General features: G+C 33.0%; 1 protein-coding gene across 1 annotated transcript in view; it reads right to left on the reverse strand.

The window, feature by feature from the left end:
• LOC123705068 (proton-coupled amino acid transporter-like protein pathetic) overlaps window positions 1–17,459 on the reverse strand; it is a 29,272-nt gene extending 11,813 nt beyond the window's left edge. The window contains exon 1 of the mRNA XM_045653645.1: window positions 17,024–17,459. Within this exon, the coding sequence (XP_045509601.1) occupies window positions 17,024–17,083 (60 nt within the window). The 5' untranslated portion in view covers window positions 17,084–17,459. The remainder of the gene's footprint in view (window positions 1–17,023) is intronic.
• Between the last annotated feature and the right edge of the window lie 7,277 nt (window positions 17,460–24,736).

Consider the following 24,736-nt stretch of genomic DNA (forward strand, 5'->3'; position numbering starts at 1 on the left):
TACAGCTTATATATATATTTATATATTATGGCATAACAAACAGCACTATAACAGCTGGTGATAACAGTCTAACAAATACTGTAGCCTCTGTTTCGTTTCGTTAACAACTACGCTGTAATGAGAAAATTCCAGTTCACTGAATGAAATTGATTAGTTAGAGTGCTGGTGATTAGTCAAGGGTTTCAAATCTTGTATTTTTGCTGCGTTCATATCAATCATGTTATGTAAATATGATATCATATTATGATGATGATGTTAATGTCTCGCACATACCTAAGTAAGACTAACAAAGAAGACAATAAAAGTTATAAATTAAAAGTTATAAATTTAAAATATTATATTATAGTTAATATTAAGTATTATTACCTATATTATGAAATATATAGGATGTAGGTACCTGCAACTCAATTTAAAGTCTGGACTGGATACAAAAATGTTCGCCTCCGAGTAAATATAGAATTTCTGAATGTTAGACATGAGTGTAATTATGGCGACTATATTAAACGTTATCTAGCTGCGATGTTGCCAAAATATTATACATAGGTAATTTAGGAGGCCCACCGCCCAAGATGTACATCATTCTACCATCTATACTAATATTATAAAGCTGAAGAGTTTGTTTGTTTGTTTGGACGCGCTAATCTCGGGAACTAATGGTCCGATTTGAAAAAATATTTCGGTGTTAGATAGCCCATTTATCGATGAAGGTTATATGTTATATATCATCACGCTACGACCAACAGGAATGGGACCACGGGGGTGAAACCGCGCAGAGCAGCTAGTATATATAATAAACAGAAGTTCGAGTTTCGACAATGGACAGTCAATTTTGTTAGAATTTTAGCTTGGATATAGATACTGTATACTGATTAAATAATAAGCATAGATAATAAGTACCTACAATAATTGGGGCGTAGAGAGGTAATGTGAACGGATCAGATAATAAGTAGTTTGGATGAAGACCTGCGTCACATGCAACAGTTTCACACGACCTTGTACTAGATGTCGGAAGCTGACACTTATGGCGACAAAGGATTTCTCTAATTAATTCCGCCACTTTTAATGTAATTCAACTATACACTCTATTTGTACAACGCACGCTGAGCTTCTTAATTGGAATTGTGGAATATATGTAAATGGAAACCATTGAATGAATGTCTGAATCGAATTAAATTTTTCTTGACCCAAATATCTTAGTATTTTAGGAAAAAGGAATGTTCTAAAAAGACTGATCGCGAGCATTCCAATAGAACATTCTTGAATTTATTTTGAATGAATTGATGATGAAACGTGAATAGGCATATTTGAAATAATCTGGCTATATTCCCAGGGATGCACTACACGTTGCTTAGAATGGAACCGCATGTAGAGCTGAAGGTGTTGGCGGAGAATTGCGGAAGCAGCTGACCCTACCGCGTTCGACGCCGATGGCTGCCCTAAATGTCGAACAGAGGACGACCTTAAAGGTCGTTACAATTAATGCACTTCCACTGAGAATTAAAAAATCTTCAAGATCAGCCGTCTACAACCAATTCTACAACCGTGATTTGTGTTTAGCTAAATGTTTTACTGTAGAATAATATGATTATAGAAATTAGAAACAAGAAAATCATTTCAATTTGTTGACGAATAGCATTGAAAAAACGCAAAAACGGTTTTAATAAATATTAAACAACAACTGTTTGTTCTATGCATAACCTATGTATGTATCTAGAATAGAGGCAAAATACAATCACATGTATATCCTTTTTTGCATCTGTTGAGTATTGTTTGACTTGATTTACTGCAGCTCTCGCGTAAACTGAATAAGAATGAAATGCATGACTAGAATATGAAGCTTTGCGATTCAAAAATAGATTTAACTGCGCGATACGATATTACATCTTTCTCCAACTATCCATGTTACTTGCATAATATATTATTAGGATTATGTTCACTTAGATAATATTAATATTAATAATCATTGCCTATAGATTTATCTTCTATACTTACGTTCAGTTCGTGAAATTTGCCCGTAATCACTATAATCGCTTCTAGGGTCTTTGACCCTACCGCGATTACTTAAATTTAATACAAAAAAATCCACTTATAGTTATAACTCTATCAGATCAATTATTAATTTTGATATTATAATATATTATATTAGATATCAACTCCATCGTAAAACAGTTCAAACTTCAATCAAATGCACAGTGCTACAAAACGTTCTAAAAAGAGATCTCTTAAATCCATTGAAGAGAACAAGTAGCTAGCTTTGTGAATGTAGGGACCGGTTATGACGTAACTGTCTGGTTTCCACCCCGTGATGGCGCCGAAAATTTCTACTCGGGGTCACCCTTACGGTTGTAGGTGCGTCTAAAACGTGGAAATATTTTATGTTTCAGTACACGCCGTTACTTTAAATAGTAATAAATGTTATTAAATTAAAATGTTAATTTATATTAAATTACATTTTCAAGGTTTATAGCTGCAAAGGTTAACTATTCTAAGTATAATTAATTATTTATGACGATTTATTATTATATAAATAGATGAACTTTCATTAGCGGAATTAAAAAAAATAAGTACCTATTATGAATCTATTTTAAAATAGATTCTTTAAGTTCTTCTTTAAATTGTAGGTAATCTTATAGGTACATTCTGAAAAATATTTGAGAGTAAATATTTGCTTCTTTAAGCTCAGACACCTAGTCTAGACGATACAGTCTGGTTATTACCTAAAGTACCTCCTGAGAATGATTATAATTTATACAAATCATAGGTAAAATCTGGATCGATAATAAATTTATTAGGTCGCGAAACTAGGTCATCTGAAACTAGTTGTTGACTCCAAATAAGTTTTATCTGTAATACTATTTGTCCTTCTTGCACTAACTACGCAGTTCAAATATTTACTGAAAAAAAAATGCAAACACATGCATGTCCTACATAACAATATACTTAATACACGTGTAAACGTGTAAAAGTAAATAATCAAACGAAACATTATATAATTACATAGAACAAAGTTGGACTTATTTGACGTAAGCGGAGCGTCATCGAATTGAGGATGTTGAAATCTTTTATAAATTGTTAAAAAGGCGTTCGAGTCGCCTTACGGTGTTAGAAGTTGGAACACGCGGCTATCACGTGCCAACCGCGTGCGCAGGCCCATCCATCGCTTCATGCCACCAGCGCGTACCTAGGGTTGCCACACTTTCCATATTTTAAATCTTTGGTATGAAATATTTGTGTATACTGTTTCAGTTTAATTATTTTCTTCATGACGTGAAATTGATTTCAGAATACCTTTCACAATCTGATTACCAATTGAGGTGTATGAAATAATATATAGTGACTATATTTCTTTGCATGTAAGTACATTTAAAATGTCATGGCAACCCTGAATGTATGATGAATTCATAGATCAAGAACAACCAGAGCTTTTACCTATGATCTATATTGAATAACTAGCTTTCCGCCCGCGGCTTCGCCCGCGTTTTCAGAGAAAACCCCGCATAGTTCCTTTTCCCGTGGGATTTCCGGGATAAAACCTATCCTATCTCTCAAGTTGGATCGAACTGCACATGGTGTGCGAATTTTATTATAATCGGTTTAGTGGTTTAGGAGTCCATTGAGGACAAACATTGTGACACGAGATTTATATATATTAAGATTTATAAGAAACAAACCATTGAATGTAAACTAAGTAATAAAACGTTACCTATGTGGAAATTGTTTCCTAAGTACGATTTTCAAAACGACCTTACACGTCATTTGTCTACGTCACAGTATTGTATTCAGAGCCAATAGTAGTATGTGAAGATTTGTAACTTGGTATACAGAACGATTTGATTTGCAATGACGCATTATTATGTAGCAAGTAGGCTTTATTGCTCTTTTATTACCATACTTCCTCTTATGTTTTCTGCACATAGTTGTAGGTTGGTATCTATGTAAAGATTACATTAACATGTATTATAAAATATACTCATTTTATTTATCATGATATAAGATAGATGAAGATTTTTTATTTATTCTTTATTGCACTTATGCTTACATGAAAAAAATCACTGTTTAGTGTTTATTATCTTGAATTACAAAATTATATAGTAATTATTAGGTACTTTATAAAATAACAAATAATAGATAATTTACTTTTTCATATTTTTTAAAATACAGAGTGCAACTTATATTTTCAATATAATTTCAGTAAATTAATAAGTGCAGACTGAAGTAATGAATTGGAATCATTAAGTAGATAGGTACATGTTTTACTGTTTCTTATATCTATGCATTTTAATTATCTTTGCCAAGGACGTGAAAGTATTGCTTCGTAAGCGCAACGGTTACCTACTTTATGTGCATTATCGCTTTTATTAGAGTATGTGCAATATTTACATTTAATACGTTTTTATTTTACAGCGATGCTGGGATAAAAATAACTGGTTAAATCCAGTTCTAATGCTTGAATTAAGTAATTTATTATCTTTTTCTAGACAGACCGCATTATCTTACGGTATTTTTTGCTATTGCTATTAGCATAACATCGTACTTTAATTTAAATAAACATTTTGTTTCCTTTTTAAAAAACGATATAGAATTTTAAAGAACCGTACCAATCAAATTAGATATTTGTATAACAGACCGAATACAAAAAATAGAAGTATGCCATTGAAGATTAATGAGATTTCTTCTATTTAAGTGGCTATACTTTATCATGAAGGCGATAAATTCCGTAATTAGCACAAACAACGTCATTTTATGTTTAGGTGTAGACTGTGTAGGGATAAACTGCCGTTTCTTTACACAATAACCAATACACAACATTGTCGTATCGACTTTCTCAATACAATACGTCGTATTTTATAAACGTTCGTCACAGCCTACCTACACTAGCCTACTAGTTACTTTAGTCGCAGGTTTCAAATAGATTCTATCGCTATAATTGATTTTAACGGGTGTTCAATAACAGGATGATAATAATGAAACATATTGAGAGTCCAAAAATCAGATACCTATTTAAGTTATTTTTCAAGATTAAGAAATATTTTAGTCACAAACTGCATTCGTTTATCGCAATGCACAGTTACACAGACACTTTAAATGTGTGAGTTACTCCTACGTCGAAATATTTATCAAGATAATGATGAATTATCACAATTTAGATTAAAACTATCTTCAAGCACAGTTGACAGATATGTACTACTATGTATCTGTATATTGTGCTTCAAGTGTTCCTGACGTGACAGTTACGCATACAGGTAGATATGCATGAGTGCTTCGTTTTAAATCAGCTCCGATTTCATACGTATAAAAACTACTATCAAGTATCAACTATCACTGTTATAGATAAGTAAACTGTAATATCACACGTAGGTACAAAAATATGACTTGATAAATTAATGTCGAGTGTTTAATACACATTCCTTGTCATAGTAAGTTACAAATTCCCCAAAAAACCATACACAAAGTCGTGTTATGATAAAATTAAGACTCTATCAGTATTATCAAAATAATAAAGTGAATCATTCTGTGAGATGTCCGCGATTAGATATGCGATGAAGTTTTTATCTCCTTCACGTGAAAATGTTTTCAAGATCGGAAGATCGAGCCAAAATGTCTGGATAATATTCATACCTAAGTCTTCTTAAGATAGGCACTGTCTAAGACAGGTACTGCGATAAAATCAAATATAGTTATAAATATCTTTATTTATGGAAAAGTTTGCAATTGGAAATATTTATTTGAAATATAAGTATTATTATACTACTAAGTATTATTATATAACATATAAGAGTTAGTAATAAAATTATATCTATATTACATAATATAAAAATGTAGCCTCTATATGAAATATGAAAACTGAGTGTGACTTGAAATCAAATTGTAATAACGTTTTTTCTTATAAATTCTATAGGTTTAAAGAAATATTTTCTTCTATTCTAATTAATTTTGGATTTTATAAGTATTATATTTATGTTTAAATATAAATTATAATATAAAGTAGTACAATTTAAACTGCCATAGATAATTCTGTGCTTATAATTTTATAGCAATAGCCTACATTTCATAAAATTAACGCTTTCACTCGCGCTAAAACAGTTGAATGTGGAAAATTCATAACATCCATACTAATATTATAAATGCGAAAGTAACTCTGTCTGTCTGTCTGTCTGTTACTCAATCACGCCTAAAATACTGAACCAATTTTCATGAAATTTGGTATGGAGATATTTTGATACCCGAGAAAGGACATAGGCTACTTTTTATCTCGAGAAAATGACGCAATCCCGGAAATCCCACGGGAACGAGAACTATTTGGGTTTTTCTTTCACTGCGCGGGAGAAGCCGCGGGCGGAAACCTAGTATTTTATAAATAATAATATTTTACACTAGCTTCCGCCCGCGACTCCGTCCGCGCGGATGTCGGTCTTCGCGTGGATGGTTTATTTCTCCATTTTGAGTAGGTACCTCTGACAATAAAATCTTATAAATATCTATTGGACCCAATTCCCAAATATGGCTAGGCCTATAATAATACGCAACGTGTGTTCGCGGTTCTACAGAACGTCTATGGACGTCTATGGATAAAACTGAAAAATTAAGATTAATTTTTTTCTACGTATTTTTTCAGGATAAAAAGTATCCTATTTTACGCCCAGGATAATAAGGTATAATTATACCAAGTTTCATCGAAATCGAACCGCTAGTTTTCACGTGATGCCTTCACATACATACAGACAGACAGACAGACAGACAGACAGACAAAAATTTTTTTAATCACATATTTGGGTTTGGTATCGATCCAGTAACACCCCCTGCTATTTATTTTTTTCAATATTTTCAATGTACAGAATTGACCCTTCTACAGATTTATTATATGACGTATAGATTAACACCATGTAGGCAAAATATGCGTAATTAAGACTTTATAGCACAAACAAAATGATATGATATGACATTTGGAATAAATGTTTGATGTTCTGTTACACCAACCTATACATATTACTAACCTACAAATTAAACTGATAAATTTTTACCATAACGTAAATCGTACCAGTTAATCATTTATTTGTAATCATAAAAACATTACTCTACTCGTAGGTAGAGAGTATTAAATATTAATGACTTTAATAAAAAAATACTATGTATATAATATTTTGTATTGTACCTAATATAGATGAACATACAGCTTTAGTATGCAACCTAAACTGAAAGGCATAAAATATACTTTTATTAGTAAAACTTCACCAAGGACGTGCTTATCTTATCACTGTTGTGCGTATTAATCGATGGCGGTATGAAGTCATGAACGCCATTAAACATTTGATGCCCAGAATAATTGATATTGTGATCCATAACACGATCTTAAGCGACCAGACTTCATACAACCTCCATACATTCATTGTAATTGAGTGAGAAAGGATGCGTTAAATAATACACGCCTACGACTCTATTACGTCATTTAAATAAGTACATACGCCAATAATTCAGGAAAATTAAGAAAAAATATAGAGTATTTTTTAATTTATCGTGTACCCCTTACCAAAAATTGTATAAAAAGTTGAATATCCTATAATCTGTTGTCTATAATACAAAATTATCTACGTATTTCAAAATATGAAATTTGTAAACACGTGAAGATGAATCGATTGTTGAAATTTCACTTTGACAACACAAGAGCTATTTTAAAATGACATTGAAAAATTTGGCACTATTTTCTTTACGGGAAAAACATAAATATTATCTGCGACAACGTGTTTTAAAATCATTCAAGAAAAATTATTTCATATAAGTAGGTATTCTTATTTATTTATTACGAGGATTTATCAGTATAAGGAAAATTTTCTGAATTAAGTTATAGTACATAACATAACTTGTATTACACATTGTATCGATTAACTGCTCAAACTATTTCGTAACAAACGTTAAAACACTACGATTCGAGAAATTTCTATAGTTTTTGGGAACGTTGTTTAAAAAGAGTGACGTTTGTGAGCCCTTTGTTGGTCTACGAAAGAGCCAAACATAGTATCATATTGTTTGAACACGCATAAAGTACTATTTGCAGATATCTTAACGTGCGGCCTCATTAGTATTTCGAGTGGTACAACAATGGGTACGTGAAAGCCGCTCAGGTAATCCGCCCACTTTGATGTAGGTAGAGTTGAATCACTGCATTTTGTACGCGGTTTGATGGCTCTACAAACTAGCGCTTCGTCGTTTTGCGAAATCTCCTGTATTCTAAATGCTTTGAAAAATGGAGATAAATTCGGAATACAATAGTAAATTAGACTAAGACTTTATATTCATTCACGTTTCTTCCTATCGCTCAGCGTATTCAACTTTGTGGCCTATTTTAAAAATAATAATTCTATAGTGAAATACACTAACTTGAAAGTGGTAATTTTAAAAACCAATAAAAATATATTTAAAAGATAAACGTCACTTAAAGCGAAGCTTCGACTTGATTTATTTGTTCGTTGATGTCTTTTGTATTCGATTGAGCGCAACCCAAAATTTCTTGGAAACGCTATAAGCTGTTCGTAATGGCTTCTCTTTCTAGTAATTTCGACCTATTGTTTGCTGTTGTGTGGTTTTAGTTTCCCATGCTACAGTTCCCTGGTTATTTTAAGAACACTTATCTTCGTTTTCGCATAATTCTACTTTTTAAATCGATACCAATAAATCAGTAAATCTTGTAAAAAGTACCAATTGTAATTTGTAACGACACAATATTCCTAGTATTTTTCAAAGTTCAATGGAAATTTTATATTAAAAACCTGATTTAAAATTTAAAGCAGCGTTTATTCAAATAACATGTAAAATATTCATTATAACAAAAATGAGCCTTTTTCAAACTTCCTTTGTAATAATAATTAAACATAATTTTGTAAGTACTTAAGTCGCATATTAGGCTAATCTTTGTCTATAAACGTTTAAAATATTTCGTTTATTTATTTGGTTTATATATAAATTTTCTCAGTGAGAAATTATTTTATATTTTCCACGTATTTTATTAATATGAAAAATAAAAAACAATATTTAATATTATTACAATACCTATACACAGCTATGTATTTATAGAACGTAAGATACACCGTAATAAATATTATGACATTTCAGATACAAAGATATTCAAATGATAGATTACATACTAACACTATTTCAAGGTAGAGATTCAAACGAACGTGTAAAACCAGTATTCATTCTAAGCTTTCAAGCTTAGAGGTTCTGAAAGTGAAGCGTGTTTTATCTTTTTGTTGATACGAATTAACAAATCTAAAACCAGTTTAAAGCGCTTTACAAAGAGCGGTAAAGAACGGGTCGGAACTCGGAATTCTATGGGCTTTTACTGTGAATGGGTTTAAATTATGTCGCGGTGTCTGCAACAAGCTGGAGCGGGCCCGGTGCCCGAGGTGAACACGATAACGCGGGTATCCTTAGCGCTGAGGCCTGAGACAAACGTCAAAACGTAAAGGAATAGAATCCGCTATCGATACTAATTGACATAAGCGTACAGATGTTTTGCTTAAGAGGTGTACCAACGACCACGACGACCACGCAATTTAACAAAATTGTGCAAAACACAATCAAAAGTAAAATATTAAAATTTTCTGTCGTTTTGATGATTGAAATTCTTTTTTTGAGATCAATGAATGAAAAAATAGATTTTTCGTAGAAACAGTGGCTATTAGAAAAAAATGTACTTGAAGTTTTTTTTATATAGATAATTTTATGATCTACAATTTTGGTCCCAGGTAATTATATCATTAACTTACCTTACCGTCTCGGCGAAAATCGTAAAAAAACATGTTTTTTTTTTATTGACCTTCAAATTTTTATCTTTACGAGTACCAGTATTAAGGTATATTTTAAGGTTTTATTTTAATAAAATTTTGTCTGGATGGGAATTTTGGTCGTGGTCGTCGTCGTCGTTGGTAGTGTGACCGAACAATTACTAAAATATCATGAGCTTTATGTCAATAACTAGCGATAGCAGTTTCTATTCCTTAGCTCTATTATTCTATTCTCTGACATTCGTCTCGGCTTGCTTCTCGCTTGCGTGTGTTAGTGCATCGGCTGAGGGCGTGTGTGTGTATGGGTGAGGAGCAACGCGTACGCGGCAAGCGGGCAGTGGAAATTTCCACCACTGTGTAATTTTGTCGGCGACCGCTTCGTGTCGAGCGCCCGCGGTCGCCATCGCCTACTCTACACTCTTCACATCGTTTCGAGGCCAACTTTTGGCGCCACGCTTCAGCCTAAGTCGTATTCGTAATGACTCGTATAAGTGGAAGTCTATAATCTACATCTTATCACCGTTCACGCTGAAGCCTGAAGTGGATGATTTTGAAACCTTTATAATGCAACGATTCAACAAACATGAAGGCCATAAAATTATAGTAATACCTAGGGTGTGGGGCATTTGTGAATTATTCCAAAATTGTAAATTCAATGTTTGTAGAGTCATTCTGTGGTTGTTGTTGTTGTTCAATATTGTGTATTCTAATATTTACATACCTACTTAATATTATAAATGCGAAAGTAACTCTGTCTGTCTGTCTGTCTGTCTGTTACGCTTTCCCGCATAAACCTCTCAACCGATTTTGATGGAATTTGGCACAGACAATCTTTAGACCCTAAGAAAGAACAAAGGCTACCTTTTATTGCGAAATATGTACCACGGGTGAAGCCGGGGCGGACCGCTAGTGTTGCTGTAAAATTTCCGTAGTTGTAGAACAATAACTTATAAGAGAAAGTTACAATATTTGAAATTACCCCAATATTTGTCATCAAGTGGTTATAGAGTCGTGCGTGTTTAACCCTAGATCACTACCCTTCGTCGATTCGACGACGCGTCACCAAAAAAATCGCTATAACTTTTACGCGCGCGACCGTATGGTTTTCTGACTTCAGCTAATCTCAGCCAACCCGTTGCGCTTGCGATGGACGGTAGTGCTTTGTACGTGGAAGGTCCACACGCGCTGTTCCAGCAACCATGGCTCGTCACATCGACGAAGGTTAGTATTAACGTAACTTTTCGTACTATTTAGTTAAGTTAAAATTACGTTATTTTATCTTTTATAATGGTGCCTATTATTTTATTTTTTAGATACGATTCATACGTTATTTTTAGAAAGTGAAAGCGATGAGGAAAATTCATCTGCGAGAGAGCCTGAAGACCACATTGAGGCTGAAGAGGCATGAAACGGAGGGTGATGATGAAGTTTCTACTGTCAATAAAGAGCAATTTCCAGATCAAGATTATGAGGCAAGTAGTAATACATCTCCCCACGTTCTATTGAAGATGAGACACCTAGCACTTCAGCTGACCCTAGCGATTTGATTATAAGACCATCGCGTACCATTCTGCGTGGGAAAGACAAACACATATTATGGTCATCACAACAGTCAAGGTCACAAAGCAGAAGACCTTCAAAGAACAAAGATATATAGTACGTGGGCCTGTACGCTTTTTTCAAGATATTTTAGATCCTCAATGTTTTTCAGGTATAATTACTGGTGACATTACTGATACTCTGCGGAACTCAATCACATAAATTTTAAACATGCCAGGAAGAAACAATGTGAAAGTTATAAATGAGACTGAGCAAAGTAATGCTGCTAATGTGCCTCCATAACAAAATAAAATAAACATATTATATGCTATATGTCCCTCCGTATAGCAAAGGTAGACTAAAAATAGGTGCACTAGGTGCAAAAAATCGTTGTGTGGGGAACACAAACTTGATGTGTGTCACAAATGTTTTAGATTCTAAGCTATTATCAAAATTATATTTTTAATTAATTTTCCAGATATTATTTTTGTAATTAATAGTTTATTTCGAGCAATTTAGAGGTATATATTATATGTACAGAATTTTTCAAAAAAATTAAGAATGTTCATAAAGCGTGTAAACTGTGATCTCATTTTGATGACTATTTGAATTAAAACTATGTTAAAATAAATATTTTAATATTTTTATATGTAGATTAATACATTATGGTTAAAATAAAACATAACTACAAATATATTTTTTTAAATTAAACCCTTAAATCCCCTCCAATAAACAGCGTAGTCGAAACGACGAAGGTTAGTATTAAACGTCGAAAAATAAGGTTAGTGTTCTAGGGTTAATAAACTATCAATTATTATCGCGTTATATATCTGTCGTGGCCATATCGTACATTTGCTCATTTCATGAAATGATTGGCCATTTCACGAAATGGTCGCATTTCGTGAAATGGCCAATTTAGTTTGGCCACATCATGATGTGGTTTGAGCAGATCAATGATAAGAAATCGTTTCACGATATGGCCAACTAAACGTGCGGTTTTTTCATGAAATGATCAAAATTTTTTGATCATATCGTAAAATAGTTACATTAATCATTGGTAGAGGCGCTGCAAGCTCTGTGTTTATGTGATAAGATGGCGGCCGCTGGCGAAAATTTAATTATTCGCAGTTAAAAACTTCATAATTCGTTTAATAACAATATGAAGAAAGTCATAGCAAAGAATTTACGACGAAGAGGTTCAAGTACTATGGAAAATGTGAATATCTTTATGTATTGAATCATATAGGATATATATTTATATACCCTATATGATTATAAGGTAAAAGCACCTAATACGGAGGTATTTCGCAACATTTGAAAGTAAGTATCAAAAATAAGCATTTGTAAGTCTTTCTAAAGGTGCCAAACCACTTTATCGTTAAAAGTGGAACTTAAATTTTGTATTGCTGTTGAGTCTATGTTTATTTTCATGATATTTCTTATTTTAAAAAAATATTTAAATAGTCAGGTCGATTTTCCCTAATACGGAGGTATGATTTTGGTCAGAGCCTAATACTGCGGTAGGCGGCTCCTAATACGGAGGGTCAGAAATTATATTCATTGAAGTTCCGTACAAATAATATTTGTTAAATAATAGGAATGTGTTAGTAAAGTAAATTGTAAGTTTTTTATTCATTGATCATTGGTTTGATTACGTTGATTCACTATTAATGTCTTTCATTTATGCTTTTAGTTTTATCGAAAAAAAAAACACGCATATCTATTCTTATTTTAAGAATCCACAAAAAAAGACACAACACTTCTTATTTATTTACGCAACCCTAAATCTGGTAATTTTAAGTTCTATTATATTAGGGCCGTAATAGGAGATCATATAACCTAATACAGAGTTACCTGGAAATATCTACCACCGTAATAGGAAAACTACTCGTGTTTTTAATAATCCTAATTCTGACCCATCAAAAATTCGATAAACAAGAGAATGTAAATGCTTAATCAAATGATAGCAGTTTTTTGGCTCAGATGTGTCAAACTCGAATCAACAGTTATACAAAATAAATGATTTGTGATACATTAAAATACACCTTCCTATTTTTACCCCTTCTAAGAAACAAACATTTTGTACTCAACCGTTTTCATATTTAACTGGATTTCTAATTAAGAACACATACCGCAGAATATGGTTTCTAATTTATCAGATTAATAAATATTTCAACTAATCTTGGAATTAATTCAATAAGTAAATAAAATGAAAGTTATAAACAATTAAACATGCCCAGTATTTTTCCTATTTCGGAGTTATGCCACCGTATTAGGATTAATCTATAAAATTTGTATCGTATTACGGCGGTATTTTATTTCTTATTTTTTGGGTAGAAAATGACTTACAAATATGAAACAAGCTATTTAAATAGTGAGTGTAATAGTAGGAAAATGTAATAAACAATACATACACAAACTTGAACGGCTTATTAATACGAAAAACTTAGCTTATAAATATTAGTGTACTTACTTTTGTTGTTTCGCGTTTGTATGGAAACACCTCTCATGTCGATACCGTTACACAGATTGATTGATCTTGTTGTGTTGTCTATGTGCTATACTTGCAAACGTTATTTAAGTCATGGAGTAATAAATTTGGAATAAATAGCTTACGTTTTGGTGGACTTAAAATTTATAAAACAGGAATAAAACTCGAAAATAGAAATACCACCGTATTAGGAAGCGATTTTGACTACCGCCGTATTAGGAGCCTTTACCTTAATTGTTTGTTTTTTAAAAACGATCCGCTTCTGGCAATGAAATGCGACCATTTCGTGAAATGATCGATCATATCATGAAATGAGCAAATCTACGATATGGCCACGACATATCCACAAAATACTTAATATTCAATTCAATTTATTAAATTTACAAAACATAGGATATAAGGTGTTAAGTTTATTGCAAAATTCCTAAAAAAAACCTTTATATAGGAAATAGCTTTTTGAATTAAAATGCAAGAATATTAATTGTGTACCAATAAATTAATTCTAATCAATTAGTGCAAATATGAGAAATCACTTGGCAAGATTTCCTTTGAATCAGGAAACTACCTTCAATGTAAAATGTGGAAAATGGTTGGTTGGTACCTACATTCTTGGAATTTCAAATGTCTTGTTAAATGACAATAAATTCTAGGAAACGATAAAAATATGATATATAATAATAGGCTTGATAATAGGTTTAAAACAAGTTTAAAATAACTTGAACAACGTCAAATTAAATTCAATACAATGTCAATTTGACAACAATTTTGAAATGTAGGTACTTATCGTTAAGTAAATATTCGTTATTTTTGCATTGACCAACACTACTCGTACTTGTATTATTTACGTACATTGTGTCTATTTAGATTTATTTTACAACATAACATAAATATATGAAAATCATGGAATGTTATGAGTGAGTCCTTATAGTCCTTACAGTGGCAGTTAAACAAGACAAATAATAATCGTAAACTTCATGAACCGTTAATATATGCTAGCGTTAAACAATTTCAGAAGATAGCCGCATCTAGATTTATATTCCAAGTTCTATTTTAATGCCACCTTGAGAGAATTTAAGCTCACTGTTCATCCCTGAAACTAAAATTCCTAAAATTGTTTTTATATCGTATAGCCATATATGAACGTCATACAAATTCGTCCTTTAAGTATCAAATTATTAGGAGTTAGGTACTTATTTGGTATGTGTATTATTAGTGACCTATTGTAGGTACTTGAGGAAAAATACTATTGTAAATTATACAGCATAGAGGACGAATTAATTTCATTAGGTTTATAAAGGTCTCCGCCCGCGACTTCGCCCGTTCAGTCAAAGAAAAACCCGCATAGTTCCCGTTCCCGTAGGATTTCCGGGATTGCGTCATTTTCCCGGGATAAAAAGTAGCCTACGTTCTGTCTCGGATATCAAAATATCTCCATACCAAATTTCATGAAAATTGATTCAGCAGTTTAGGCGTGATTGAGTAACAGACAGACAGACAGAGTTACTTTCGCATTTATAATATTCGTATGGATGTATATTCTACTTTAGTTCCGCGGCTTCAAAACAAACAGTTTGATATATTATTTTTTTAAATTACCTAGGTACCAAAAAACAGTATTGGAATCGTGAATAAAAACATGTATTATGGAAGATTTACAAGTTTAAAAGTCCTCTTATACACACATACAATTTTGTATGCAAATCTCATAAAGTTATAAAAAGTTTATTGTTATCTTTATAGGTAGGTATATATGAATTGTGAGTATCGTTTGCGATTACATCATGACGTGTTTTATACTGAAGGAAGCGCAATAAATAGACCGCAACGTATTCCTAGCTTAAACCTAAATCTAAACCTAACACAAATGACCATGTTTATGCAAAAATAGTTATTATTGCTTTTAGTTAAGACTGAAAACTGTCTAACATTTTCTTATCCATACATTTGGAAATGCTTTGTAAGAAATTCTATTGAAATAAAGAGAAATCAAATTGCTGCATAATTATAAACGGTGGTGTTATTTTTTCACATAAAATAATCTTTATACTTATTTCAATGTAGGTAGCACATATTATTCTAGATACAATTTTACATATTATAAAAAATACTTTTATAAATTTCCCTTCAAAGTAGTGGCACAATAATTTTCCATTAAACACGTCATAAAACTTAATTAACATGTAAAATGTTAAACAGTACTGAATAATTTATCAGTAACAGTATGTCAATGTCTTCATAAAACTACACTTTGCATAGGTAGTTGATTTCGTATGATATAATATATTCATCATTCTGTGCAAAAAATGTCAGAGGAAGTGAAAAAGTAAAATAAAAACAGGACAAGTACCGAAGATACGGTACACGTATGCACGCAAACGATGATGGATGATCTTAAAATCAGTTAAAAATAAACTGCATATTGTGTGTGAGACTTTTGGAGCAAACATAAACATATTTAATCCGTGGTTTAACACGTATTCATATTTTTATAACTTGTCTCTTTCGGTCAACCACTTGTTTCGAAAAACCTAACATAAAAATTGATAACTGCTAATAAATTATAAACATTTGAGTAAAGACCTACAAAAAATAATTTCAATTATAAATACGTTTACGAAGATCCCTACAGGCTACATTAAAGCTCTCGGTCTAATCATTTTTCTCCGATACAAGCAAGCACTGAAATTAGTTTCATTAATAATTACCATGTGATAAACTTTACAGAAAAAAAAAGAAAACTATTTTTCTTCTATTGTTTATTTACAAACAACGCAAATGAAAGCTATACATTTTTAGAATTAATGAAAGTCAACATGACTCTACCACAGACTCTACTTTCAATTGTTCATACGGACTATTCGACGTGCTAAACGCACACATCTAATAAACAGGGTTACATTTATTTTAGCAATTTACGGACTGAATTTTCCCATTATTTTTTATTACATTTTTATAACAGTCGCTCAGCTTTCTCAATAATGTTGTTCCAGACGATTTTATTTTTTAATATTTCAGCAATAATTAAGTGCATCCCATTGTGTGTGATGAAATTCAACAAATTTAATTTTACTTTTCATATCTTCAAAGTGAATTTAATATGTATACTTATTACGTATAATTAAAGATCGCACAGCTTACTTAATAATAATAAAAAATAATATGAATAAATAAAAATCGCAAGAAATGAAAATTAATTTAAAAAAAATCTTACCTTAAATACCGCAGGAGCGAGCGGTATAGCAGCTTGGTTGTGCAGGTGTTTTTTCGACATCTTGGATATCTTCCCGTATCACGTCTAAAAGTACAATATCGAGAACGCCACAAAAAATCTTCAATTTTTTTGGTCCAAGAATTTAAAAGTCGCGCAACTAAAAACGGCAAACGCTATAATCGCCGACTTTTAAAATTGTGATCAACTTTGCGATCACTGCGATAAATATTATCGAGCGCCGTCTTTGTAGTTGACCGCTTCGATTTATTGCAAATAAATAATGTACCAAAGGTAATTTAGTTTTGGAAAAAGTTGAAAGTTTTGCGAAAAAAAATATGCTAGCGACAGTACGTCGTATCGCTCTTGCGGTCAAGTCGGCAATGAACGGCAGACGGCTAGGGCGCGAGCGAGGAGCAGCCGCGCCGAGCGGAGTGCGGGCTGCGGCACGGGTATTGTCTCGGAGCTGCGAGTTGGCACCGTGACGACACTGGCCGGCGCGACGGAGCAGTGTAGGCGCTCGACTTTGGCGAGAAACTCACCATGACGCCGCCGCCGCAGCCGTCAAGACCTCGTATCGCTCATCATAATCATTCTTCCTAGCCACACCTTCCTAAATCCAACAAGTGACGTGAAACCATGTCCTCGTTTTCGTTAAACAGATCGCATTTAATAATTATTACAATGTACTTAGTAAAATAAAAGTTAACCAAACATTTGCTCATGCAGCGAGTCGCAAGAACGTGATGGTTCTTTATTTTTATAATAATGTAGAGTTGTTAAACACGAAAATTTTATTTGTGCATTCAATACTATCTTAAAATGTCACATACCTACCTAAATTTTTATATTCCATAAGGGACACTTAAGCTGTTAATTATTTTCGAACTAAAGTAATAGTAATTAAAAAAAAATTGTTTCTCACTGGCACAAATTTACCCATAGTTTATCTAAAACATTGACCCATTTTTAAGAAAAGAAATATTAATAAGTAAAAGAAGCATGACCCTCCTTTTGACGCGGATGGAGACACTGTAGATAGTTTATTGCAATAGAAACTTAGGATCACTTAGGATTACCGATTGCAAAACACTGTAGAGACAATTCCTAAACTATGAAAATATAAGATGTTTTTGTGTCTATTTAAAAATTCAGAATTGCTCCTAATTGACAGGAGTTTATTGCCAGACTTTTCTTCTTAGACGTAATACGTGGTAATACTTCACAGTTCACACTTTACTGTACCTAATCCCGCCACTTTCTGCCTAATCTCCATCTTTCATTTCTGCATATTGATGAAGGTTTTTCGCAAAAGTAAATATTTTTTTTTGCTCCTTTTTCATAAATTTCACGTTAATAGATGTAGCGTTAAGAACTTACACAGATTACTTAATAGTTTCACCAATGTATGTGATTTGATCTTTTCCATAATTAAATTTTCTTTGCATATAAACGAACTTTTAAAATTTGTCCATGGTACATATACTATAGATACTGAATGGTTACTTCACTCTAACCTATTACAAAATTAAAGTAAGTGCATGACAATCTACATTAACAGCAGACCGTTCTTGAGTAACAGGGAAATTTTTTCACATTTATTATAAAAATATAAAACAGGATTTAACGAAATCCTTATTAACTATATAAATACGATACAATTACATAAACACTATTCCTAATCAACCTGCTCTTCATTAAAACATCATGTCGACATTAATTCCATGATAATCATGCATTTAATTAAGAAGCTACCTACTAACGAATACCACAGATAATATTATAATACTATACTTACTAGTACTAATACTATGTGAATACTATCCACGTGTAAATACCTCGTTATTAAACAGAATTCAGATAATAATCTGGTGCAGGTACAGGCTATTCTGTATGTTAAGGGTAACATTCCATTACTTAACAAAGAGGAATTCAATGGTGCTTTTCAAAAATAGGTAGGTACACATGTAGAGTACTAGAGTAAGTCTTTGAAAAACAAAAGGATGATAAATTATTTTGCGGGCATAATATGTAAACATAAAAAATTAGGTTTAATAGATTACAAAACCCTTAAACTTTTATTTAAATTTTACAAATTTGACAAGTTGGATCCCCTGCTGTGGATGTTAGAGGAGATGGAAGATGAAGATATGGCTTTAGAAGTAGAGATCAAGGCAAACCTCATACTTATTGAGAAAAATTGACGAATGGGGTGTCAGAAATGAGATGCAATGCTCTCGACACTAAAACTTAAATTTGACAAGCCCCCACTTACAATGGGAAGTGTGGACATCCAATATTTCGATAATATAAGATACTGGGCCTTATTATTGACGGCGGCCTGGCATTCAACGACCATGTCTGGAGTATTTGCAAGAACGCAATCGGCCGATACAAGCTGTTAGCCGCGCGCCGTTATAGAACCGACTATTTTGTATGCATCATCAGCGTGTGCACCCACAGCAGAAAAGATGGGGGTCCGAAATAGGCTTAACACCGTTCAACGGGGTTTTGCCCAGAAGATCTGCAGATCATATCGGACTGTCTCTCTGAACTCTGCGATGCTGTTGGCTGGGATACTCCCTCTTGATCTTAGAATACTCAAAGCTTCAGATCAAGAGGGGCGTGTCGCACCCGGCAGTGATGAGAGACAGGGAGGTGTAACGAATGGCACCCGCGATTGAGGACCCACATCCCAGAGCAGCTAGAGCTGGGGTTCGTCTTGGTAGATGAGGTTGCCAACGTGGTTAACAGCCACGTCCATAGGTTCTATAGCGGATGGCAGTAAGATTGAGGGTCGAGTTGGAGCCGCCCTTTCTGTATGGGAAGGTGCGACCGAGACAAAGACCATCAAGGTTGCGTTGTCGCCATAATGTACCGTCTATCAGGCTGAGCTACTTTCGCTCAAAAGAGCAGTAGATATTATAGCCTTCAAAAGCGGAGCGGCAAAGATCGGTGTCCTCAACGACTCCAGATCGGTGCTCCAGGCGGTCACCCTGAGTTCCCCTCATTGCTGCATTGCAGAGGCGGGAGGTCCCCTGTTTTGGCGCACGCAGGGCTGATGGGGAACGAACGGGCAGACGAGTTAGCCAAGGGGACTGCTCTGGGGTTGAGGAGGTAACCGGATTACGATCTGTGTCATATTTAATTCGTCAAGCGTATCTTGAGACAGGATACGATCAGCGAATGGGATAGAAGATACGATGTAGGAGGAACGGCCGGAGTCCCGAAGCTCTTTTTCCCAAGCGCTGCTGCTGCATACAAGGTGGTCGGGAAAATAGACATGTACTAGTCAGTACTTGTGTGGTGTGATGAATCTGTAACGAAAAAACCTCACGCTCCCCACTCCGACGGCCTCGGAGGTGTAGCTTGAAGGCATGCTATGCAATAGCTTTACCGCGGCAGTCCCCGAGTGCCACACGTCTTTTTATTATTATAATAACTACCTATATACATGAAAAATTTTGGTGATGAATGCAGGATGGATATTTGTTAGTTTCTCAGAAAAAGGGTTATATAAACAAAAATATTAAAATGAAAACACACAAATGATAATAAATTCACATTTTCGTCATGTAAATGCTATTCCCAACACGGAAATCGTCAAATAAAACTTTGTGCAAAACTTATAGCAACAGATAGCAATCATAAAAAAAATATCGTTCTTCGTGTTCATGCATGCTAAATGAATAACGGGCAAGCTCAGTCTATGGCGCCGAACAATCAATTTCGGACTTTAGTAACTCTATAAACTATATTGACAAATCAAAACTAATGTGTTTACTTGTGGTGTTATATTTGACGATTGTTTAGCTATAAAAAACACCTATAAATAAATACCTATTCGTAGTTTCATTTGCCAGTTTTATTTTGACAGTTTTTATGTTAAACAGGTACGTAATCCAAGACAAGCCTAGTGCCTAAAAATGTAGGTAAATTGCACAAATTGCTGGCTCAAGTTCCGCGATCCGGGTTAAAGAAAAAATGGGAGTTTAGAGTTACTAAAAATAAGATAATAATAAGGATATTTCGTAACATAACAAAGTTGTGACATATTATATCTAGGGGCTTAAATTACTTTAAATTGATTCTTGGTTAAACTGATATGCCGAATTGATGAATACCATTGAACCGGTAATTTTTATTTTTTACACGATTTGTTTTCTTTGCGGACTTTGGACTTTCACATCAAACGCTAAGTTTTCATCCGTAAGCAGAGATAATCGATTTAGAATTTGGATTAGAAACGGGACATTCGTGGTTTCTAAATTGGTTGAAATCACCAAATGATATTATTATAATCTATGCGCTTTGCCTAGATATTCTATGCGTACGGCGTACCTAAGTACTCAAGATTATTGTGTAACAAACAATGGTTATAGAATATTTAAACATTGACTGTTATTGTTATTTGCGCCTTATTCCTTTAATGTAACCACACTTTGCCTGACTGTGATTTAGATATTTCATATTAGTAGGTCGGTAAGTATAATAATTTTTCACATGCATATAAATATAGCAACATTATGTAGAGACGATTTTTCCTAATCAGTAATCACCAATTTATATCATAAAGTATATTTTTGCAAAGGTATCAATTGTTGTGTGTACCTAATGTATTTAAACGGCGATTATCTAAATCGCCGTTTAGCCATATTGAAGATTAATTTTATATAAAATAATATCTAGGTAAAGAAAAAGAAATATAAAAATATAGAAACGTAACAACAATAAAATTTAAAACAAAAAATCATTCTTGATGCATTATAAGTGAAATATTATTGATGTACCTAAACGTGTAAAAAAAATTAAAGTATTATGACTCTCGAGGCGGTTTTGTATAACAGTGCCTCCGATAGCAAAACAATTGTATCGTATTGTCTGTACGTACCTGCTCGTATGTCAAGTGTTGTACTTGGCTACGACATCTTTATTCTTTAGCGACGTGTAACAATGAACCATTTCAAGATCAGTTTTCATTATCAAATACAAGGCGAACGACCAGTCTTCACTCTGTTTCATATCATCGCCGAATAAAGAATACCATCGCTTATAGGTACCTACTTAACTTAGCGATGTTAACCTGTCCAAAACGATATGTTTACCTACCTTTAATCTATAAGTAGGTAGGTATATTTCCAAATATGTAACTATGTCGTTAAGAATAAAAATTGCTTCATGAATACAATCATGAAAATTGTAACTAAGTAACTTTCCTTTATAAAATGTAATTACATTACAAGTTGAAATGACCCAAAACTTACACAGGAAATGTTTCTTTATTTCAGAAATAATTATAAAAAAATTCTGCTAATTTTAATGCTTCAAATATTAGATATGTAGGTACAATTACCGGTAGGAGCGATAGCACACATTTAAACATTGCTGCTATGTTTCAGCTTACCTCAGTCTAGCAACCTAAGCAATACCTACTTGTAATTTGAAATGTAGGTACACGATCACGATCGATACACAAAGCTATCTGCTGTCTAAAAATATTATTTTAATATAGGTATAGAATATAGACTATACGCAAAAATCAAAATATGTTAGGTATCAGATAACTGCGCAAAACAATCAAATAACAAATTGATAGTGTGACGTAACCATGTGGCGCTTATTGAGAGATCGCATAGAAACTTGAAAATTAGTTCGTCATGTTATTTATAGTAGGTATTGTGTAAAGTAATAGGCGGACACTAACAACTCGCTCTAATGGTGCTAATCATACCGTCATCTCGTACAGTCAACTTTGAGAATCTTAAATCGCAGTAGTGTAGCGCAAAACGGATTTAAATCAAAATGTAACATCCTTGATATCTTCTAGGTGCCAACCGCTCAGATTTCATTAGGGTTAGAAAAAATAGTAAGACCTCTAAGTAATTGATACAGTTCGTTTATTTTTTAGTACTGTGAGGACTCAAATAGATTAAATATTTGATGGACTTGTATTGTTGGTGTCCGTCTATCTTTGTATCACGATGCCAATTTGTTGCTTGCAGCCAGTGCTTGTTATTAGGTAAGACAGGATTCTCGTTGATTGCTAACTAACAACCGTTATCTATGACACGCCTATTGTGTTCACATACTAACCGTGAACAATATTGAACAAGCAAATTGTACCTTATTGCTTTTCAGCTAACGTTGAAATATCAAACAGTGACTAATTGGTAATTTTTAGGCATGACTGCTGTAAGTTATCGCACAAGTTTCGGAATATTCCTACTTGAGCTGGCGCTTATGGCATGAAAAGGATGTATAAATATCGGGTAAATGAATAATACACAAAACAGGAAACCCACATAATCCTAGCTACAGAAAAATTTGTTATAATATTTTAGCCCTCGAGTAATTCCATCGAAGCTGCAAAATTATTAACAATAAAGTATGACAATGATTAGACATGTACCTATGTTATATTTCTCTATTTTTTTTAATTAGCGATGTTAGATACCTAACGTATCAAAAAGTTTGAATTCTATGGCGATTGGCGAGCTCAAGGAAATATATACCTAGGTACCTACCTAATTATTAATTATTTAGATATTAGATAACTCTCCTTCTTTCGTAGTCGGAACTCGGGTAGTACCTAAACATAACGTAAAGATGGTGATGATCATGTTTATAAAATTAAATACAGGTATAATAAAATAAAACTCCCATTTTGTCGCTTCAGGCTTCAGGCTGATTATGGACTGCTGGTACTTATTTAAGTATATGAAAGACAAATTCATGAATGCGAAAAACTACAAGGTAGCCATACTGCGATATGGGAGAATTGACGTCACGTCCGTATGAAATTAAGGCCACCTTGGAGGTCAGCTGTACTCCCACTCCAAAATACGAAGATTCTCAATGGGATCGATGTTCACGGCGTCTCCCTGTCTGTAACTTGTTTGACGTCAGAGAAAAGAATTCATAGGAAAATACGTGGATAGTAAATAACATAACATTTTACTAATTGGCCACCATAGATCTAAAGGAAACATTTGAATATATACCTACCCACGTAGTACCTAGGTAGGTAATATGCTAATATGCATATTCAGATCTGTCATTGATCAACAGTTTTAAATCGAAACTTGATGCTTATGACTTATCATCACTTCGATACCAGGTAATTTCATAGGTGGCTGTTTTTGATACTTACATTTGATGTATCTATTATTATTAATCTACATTTTTAAAGATTTATTTTAGAAAGTTTATACTTTATACCATTTAAAATGCTCAATTAAGTACTTGTACAAAAAATAAGAACTTATTATTAGCTTATTATTTGCAAAATCTTAAAAATATAGGTATATTAAATACTCATACATATATTTATTATCTGTAATAATACATTATAATTAACTATAAAAAACATTTTTAATTAATGTAAGACACATAGAGGTCATAATTACATTATTAAGTAGGTACCTATTCGATTAAATTTTATATCTTTCTACCAAAGGAGGCTGTTATTTTATACTGCAGATAATGTTATTATGATTAACTACATTATATGCTACAAATAAAGCTCCCAAAGTAATGTCGAAGACTAGTGACTAGTCTATAATGTTTAAGTAGCTTTAGGTAGATACCTTATTATTTACCTATTTAGTGCAATAAATAAAAAAAGTTTCGGTAAAGGTACCTAGTAACTAATACAGGTACCACCGATTTTAAAATATCAATCAACCTTAATCTTACATAGGTAGGTGCTAGTAGGCA

This window comes from Colias croceus, chromosome Z (assembly GCF_905220415.1).
Source record: "Colias croceus chromosome Z, ilColCroc2.1".
NCBI lineage: Eukaryota > Metazoa > Arthropoda > Insecta > Lepidoptera > Pieridae > Colias > Colias croceus.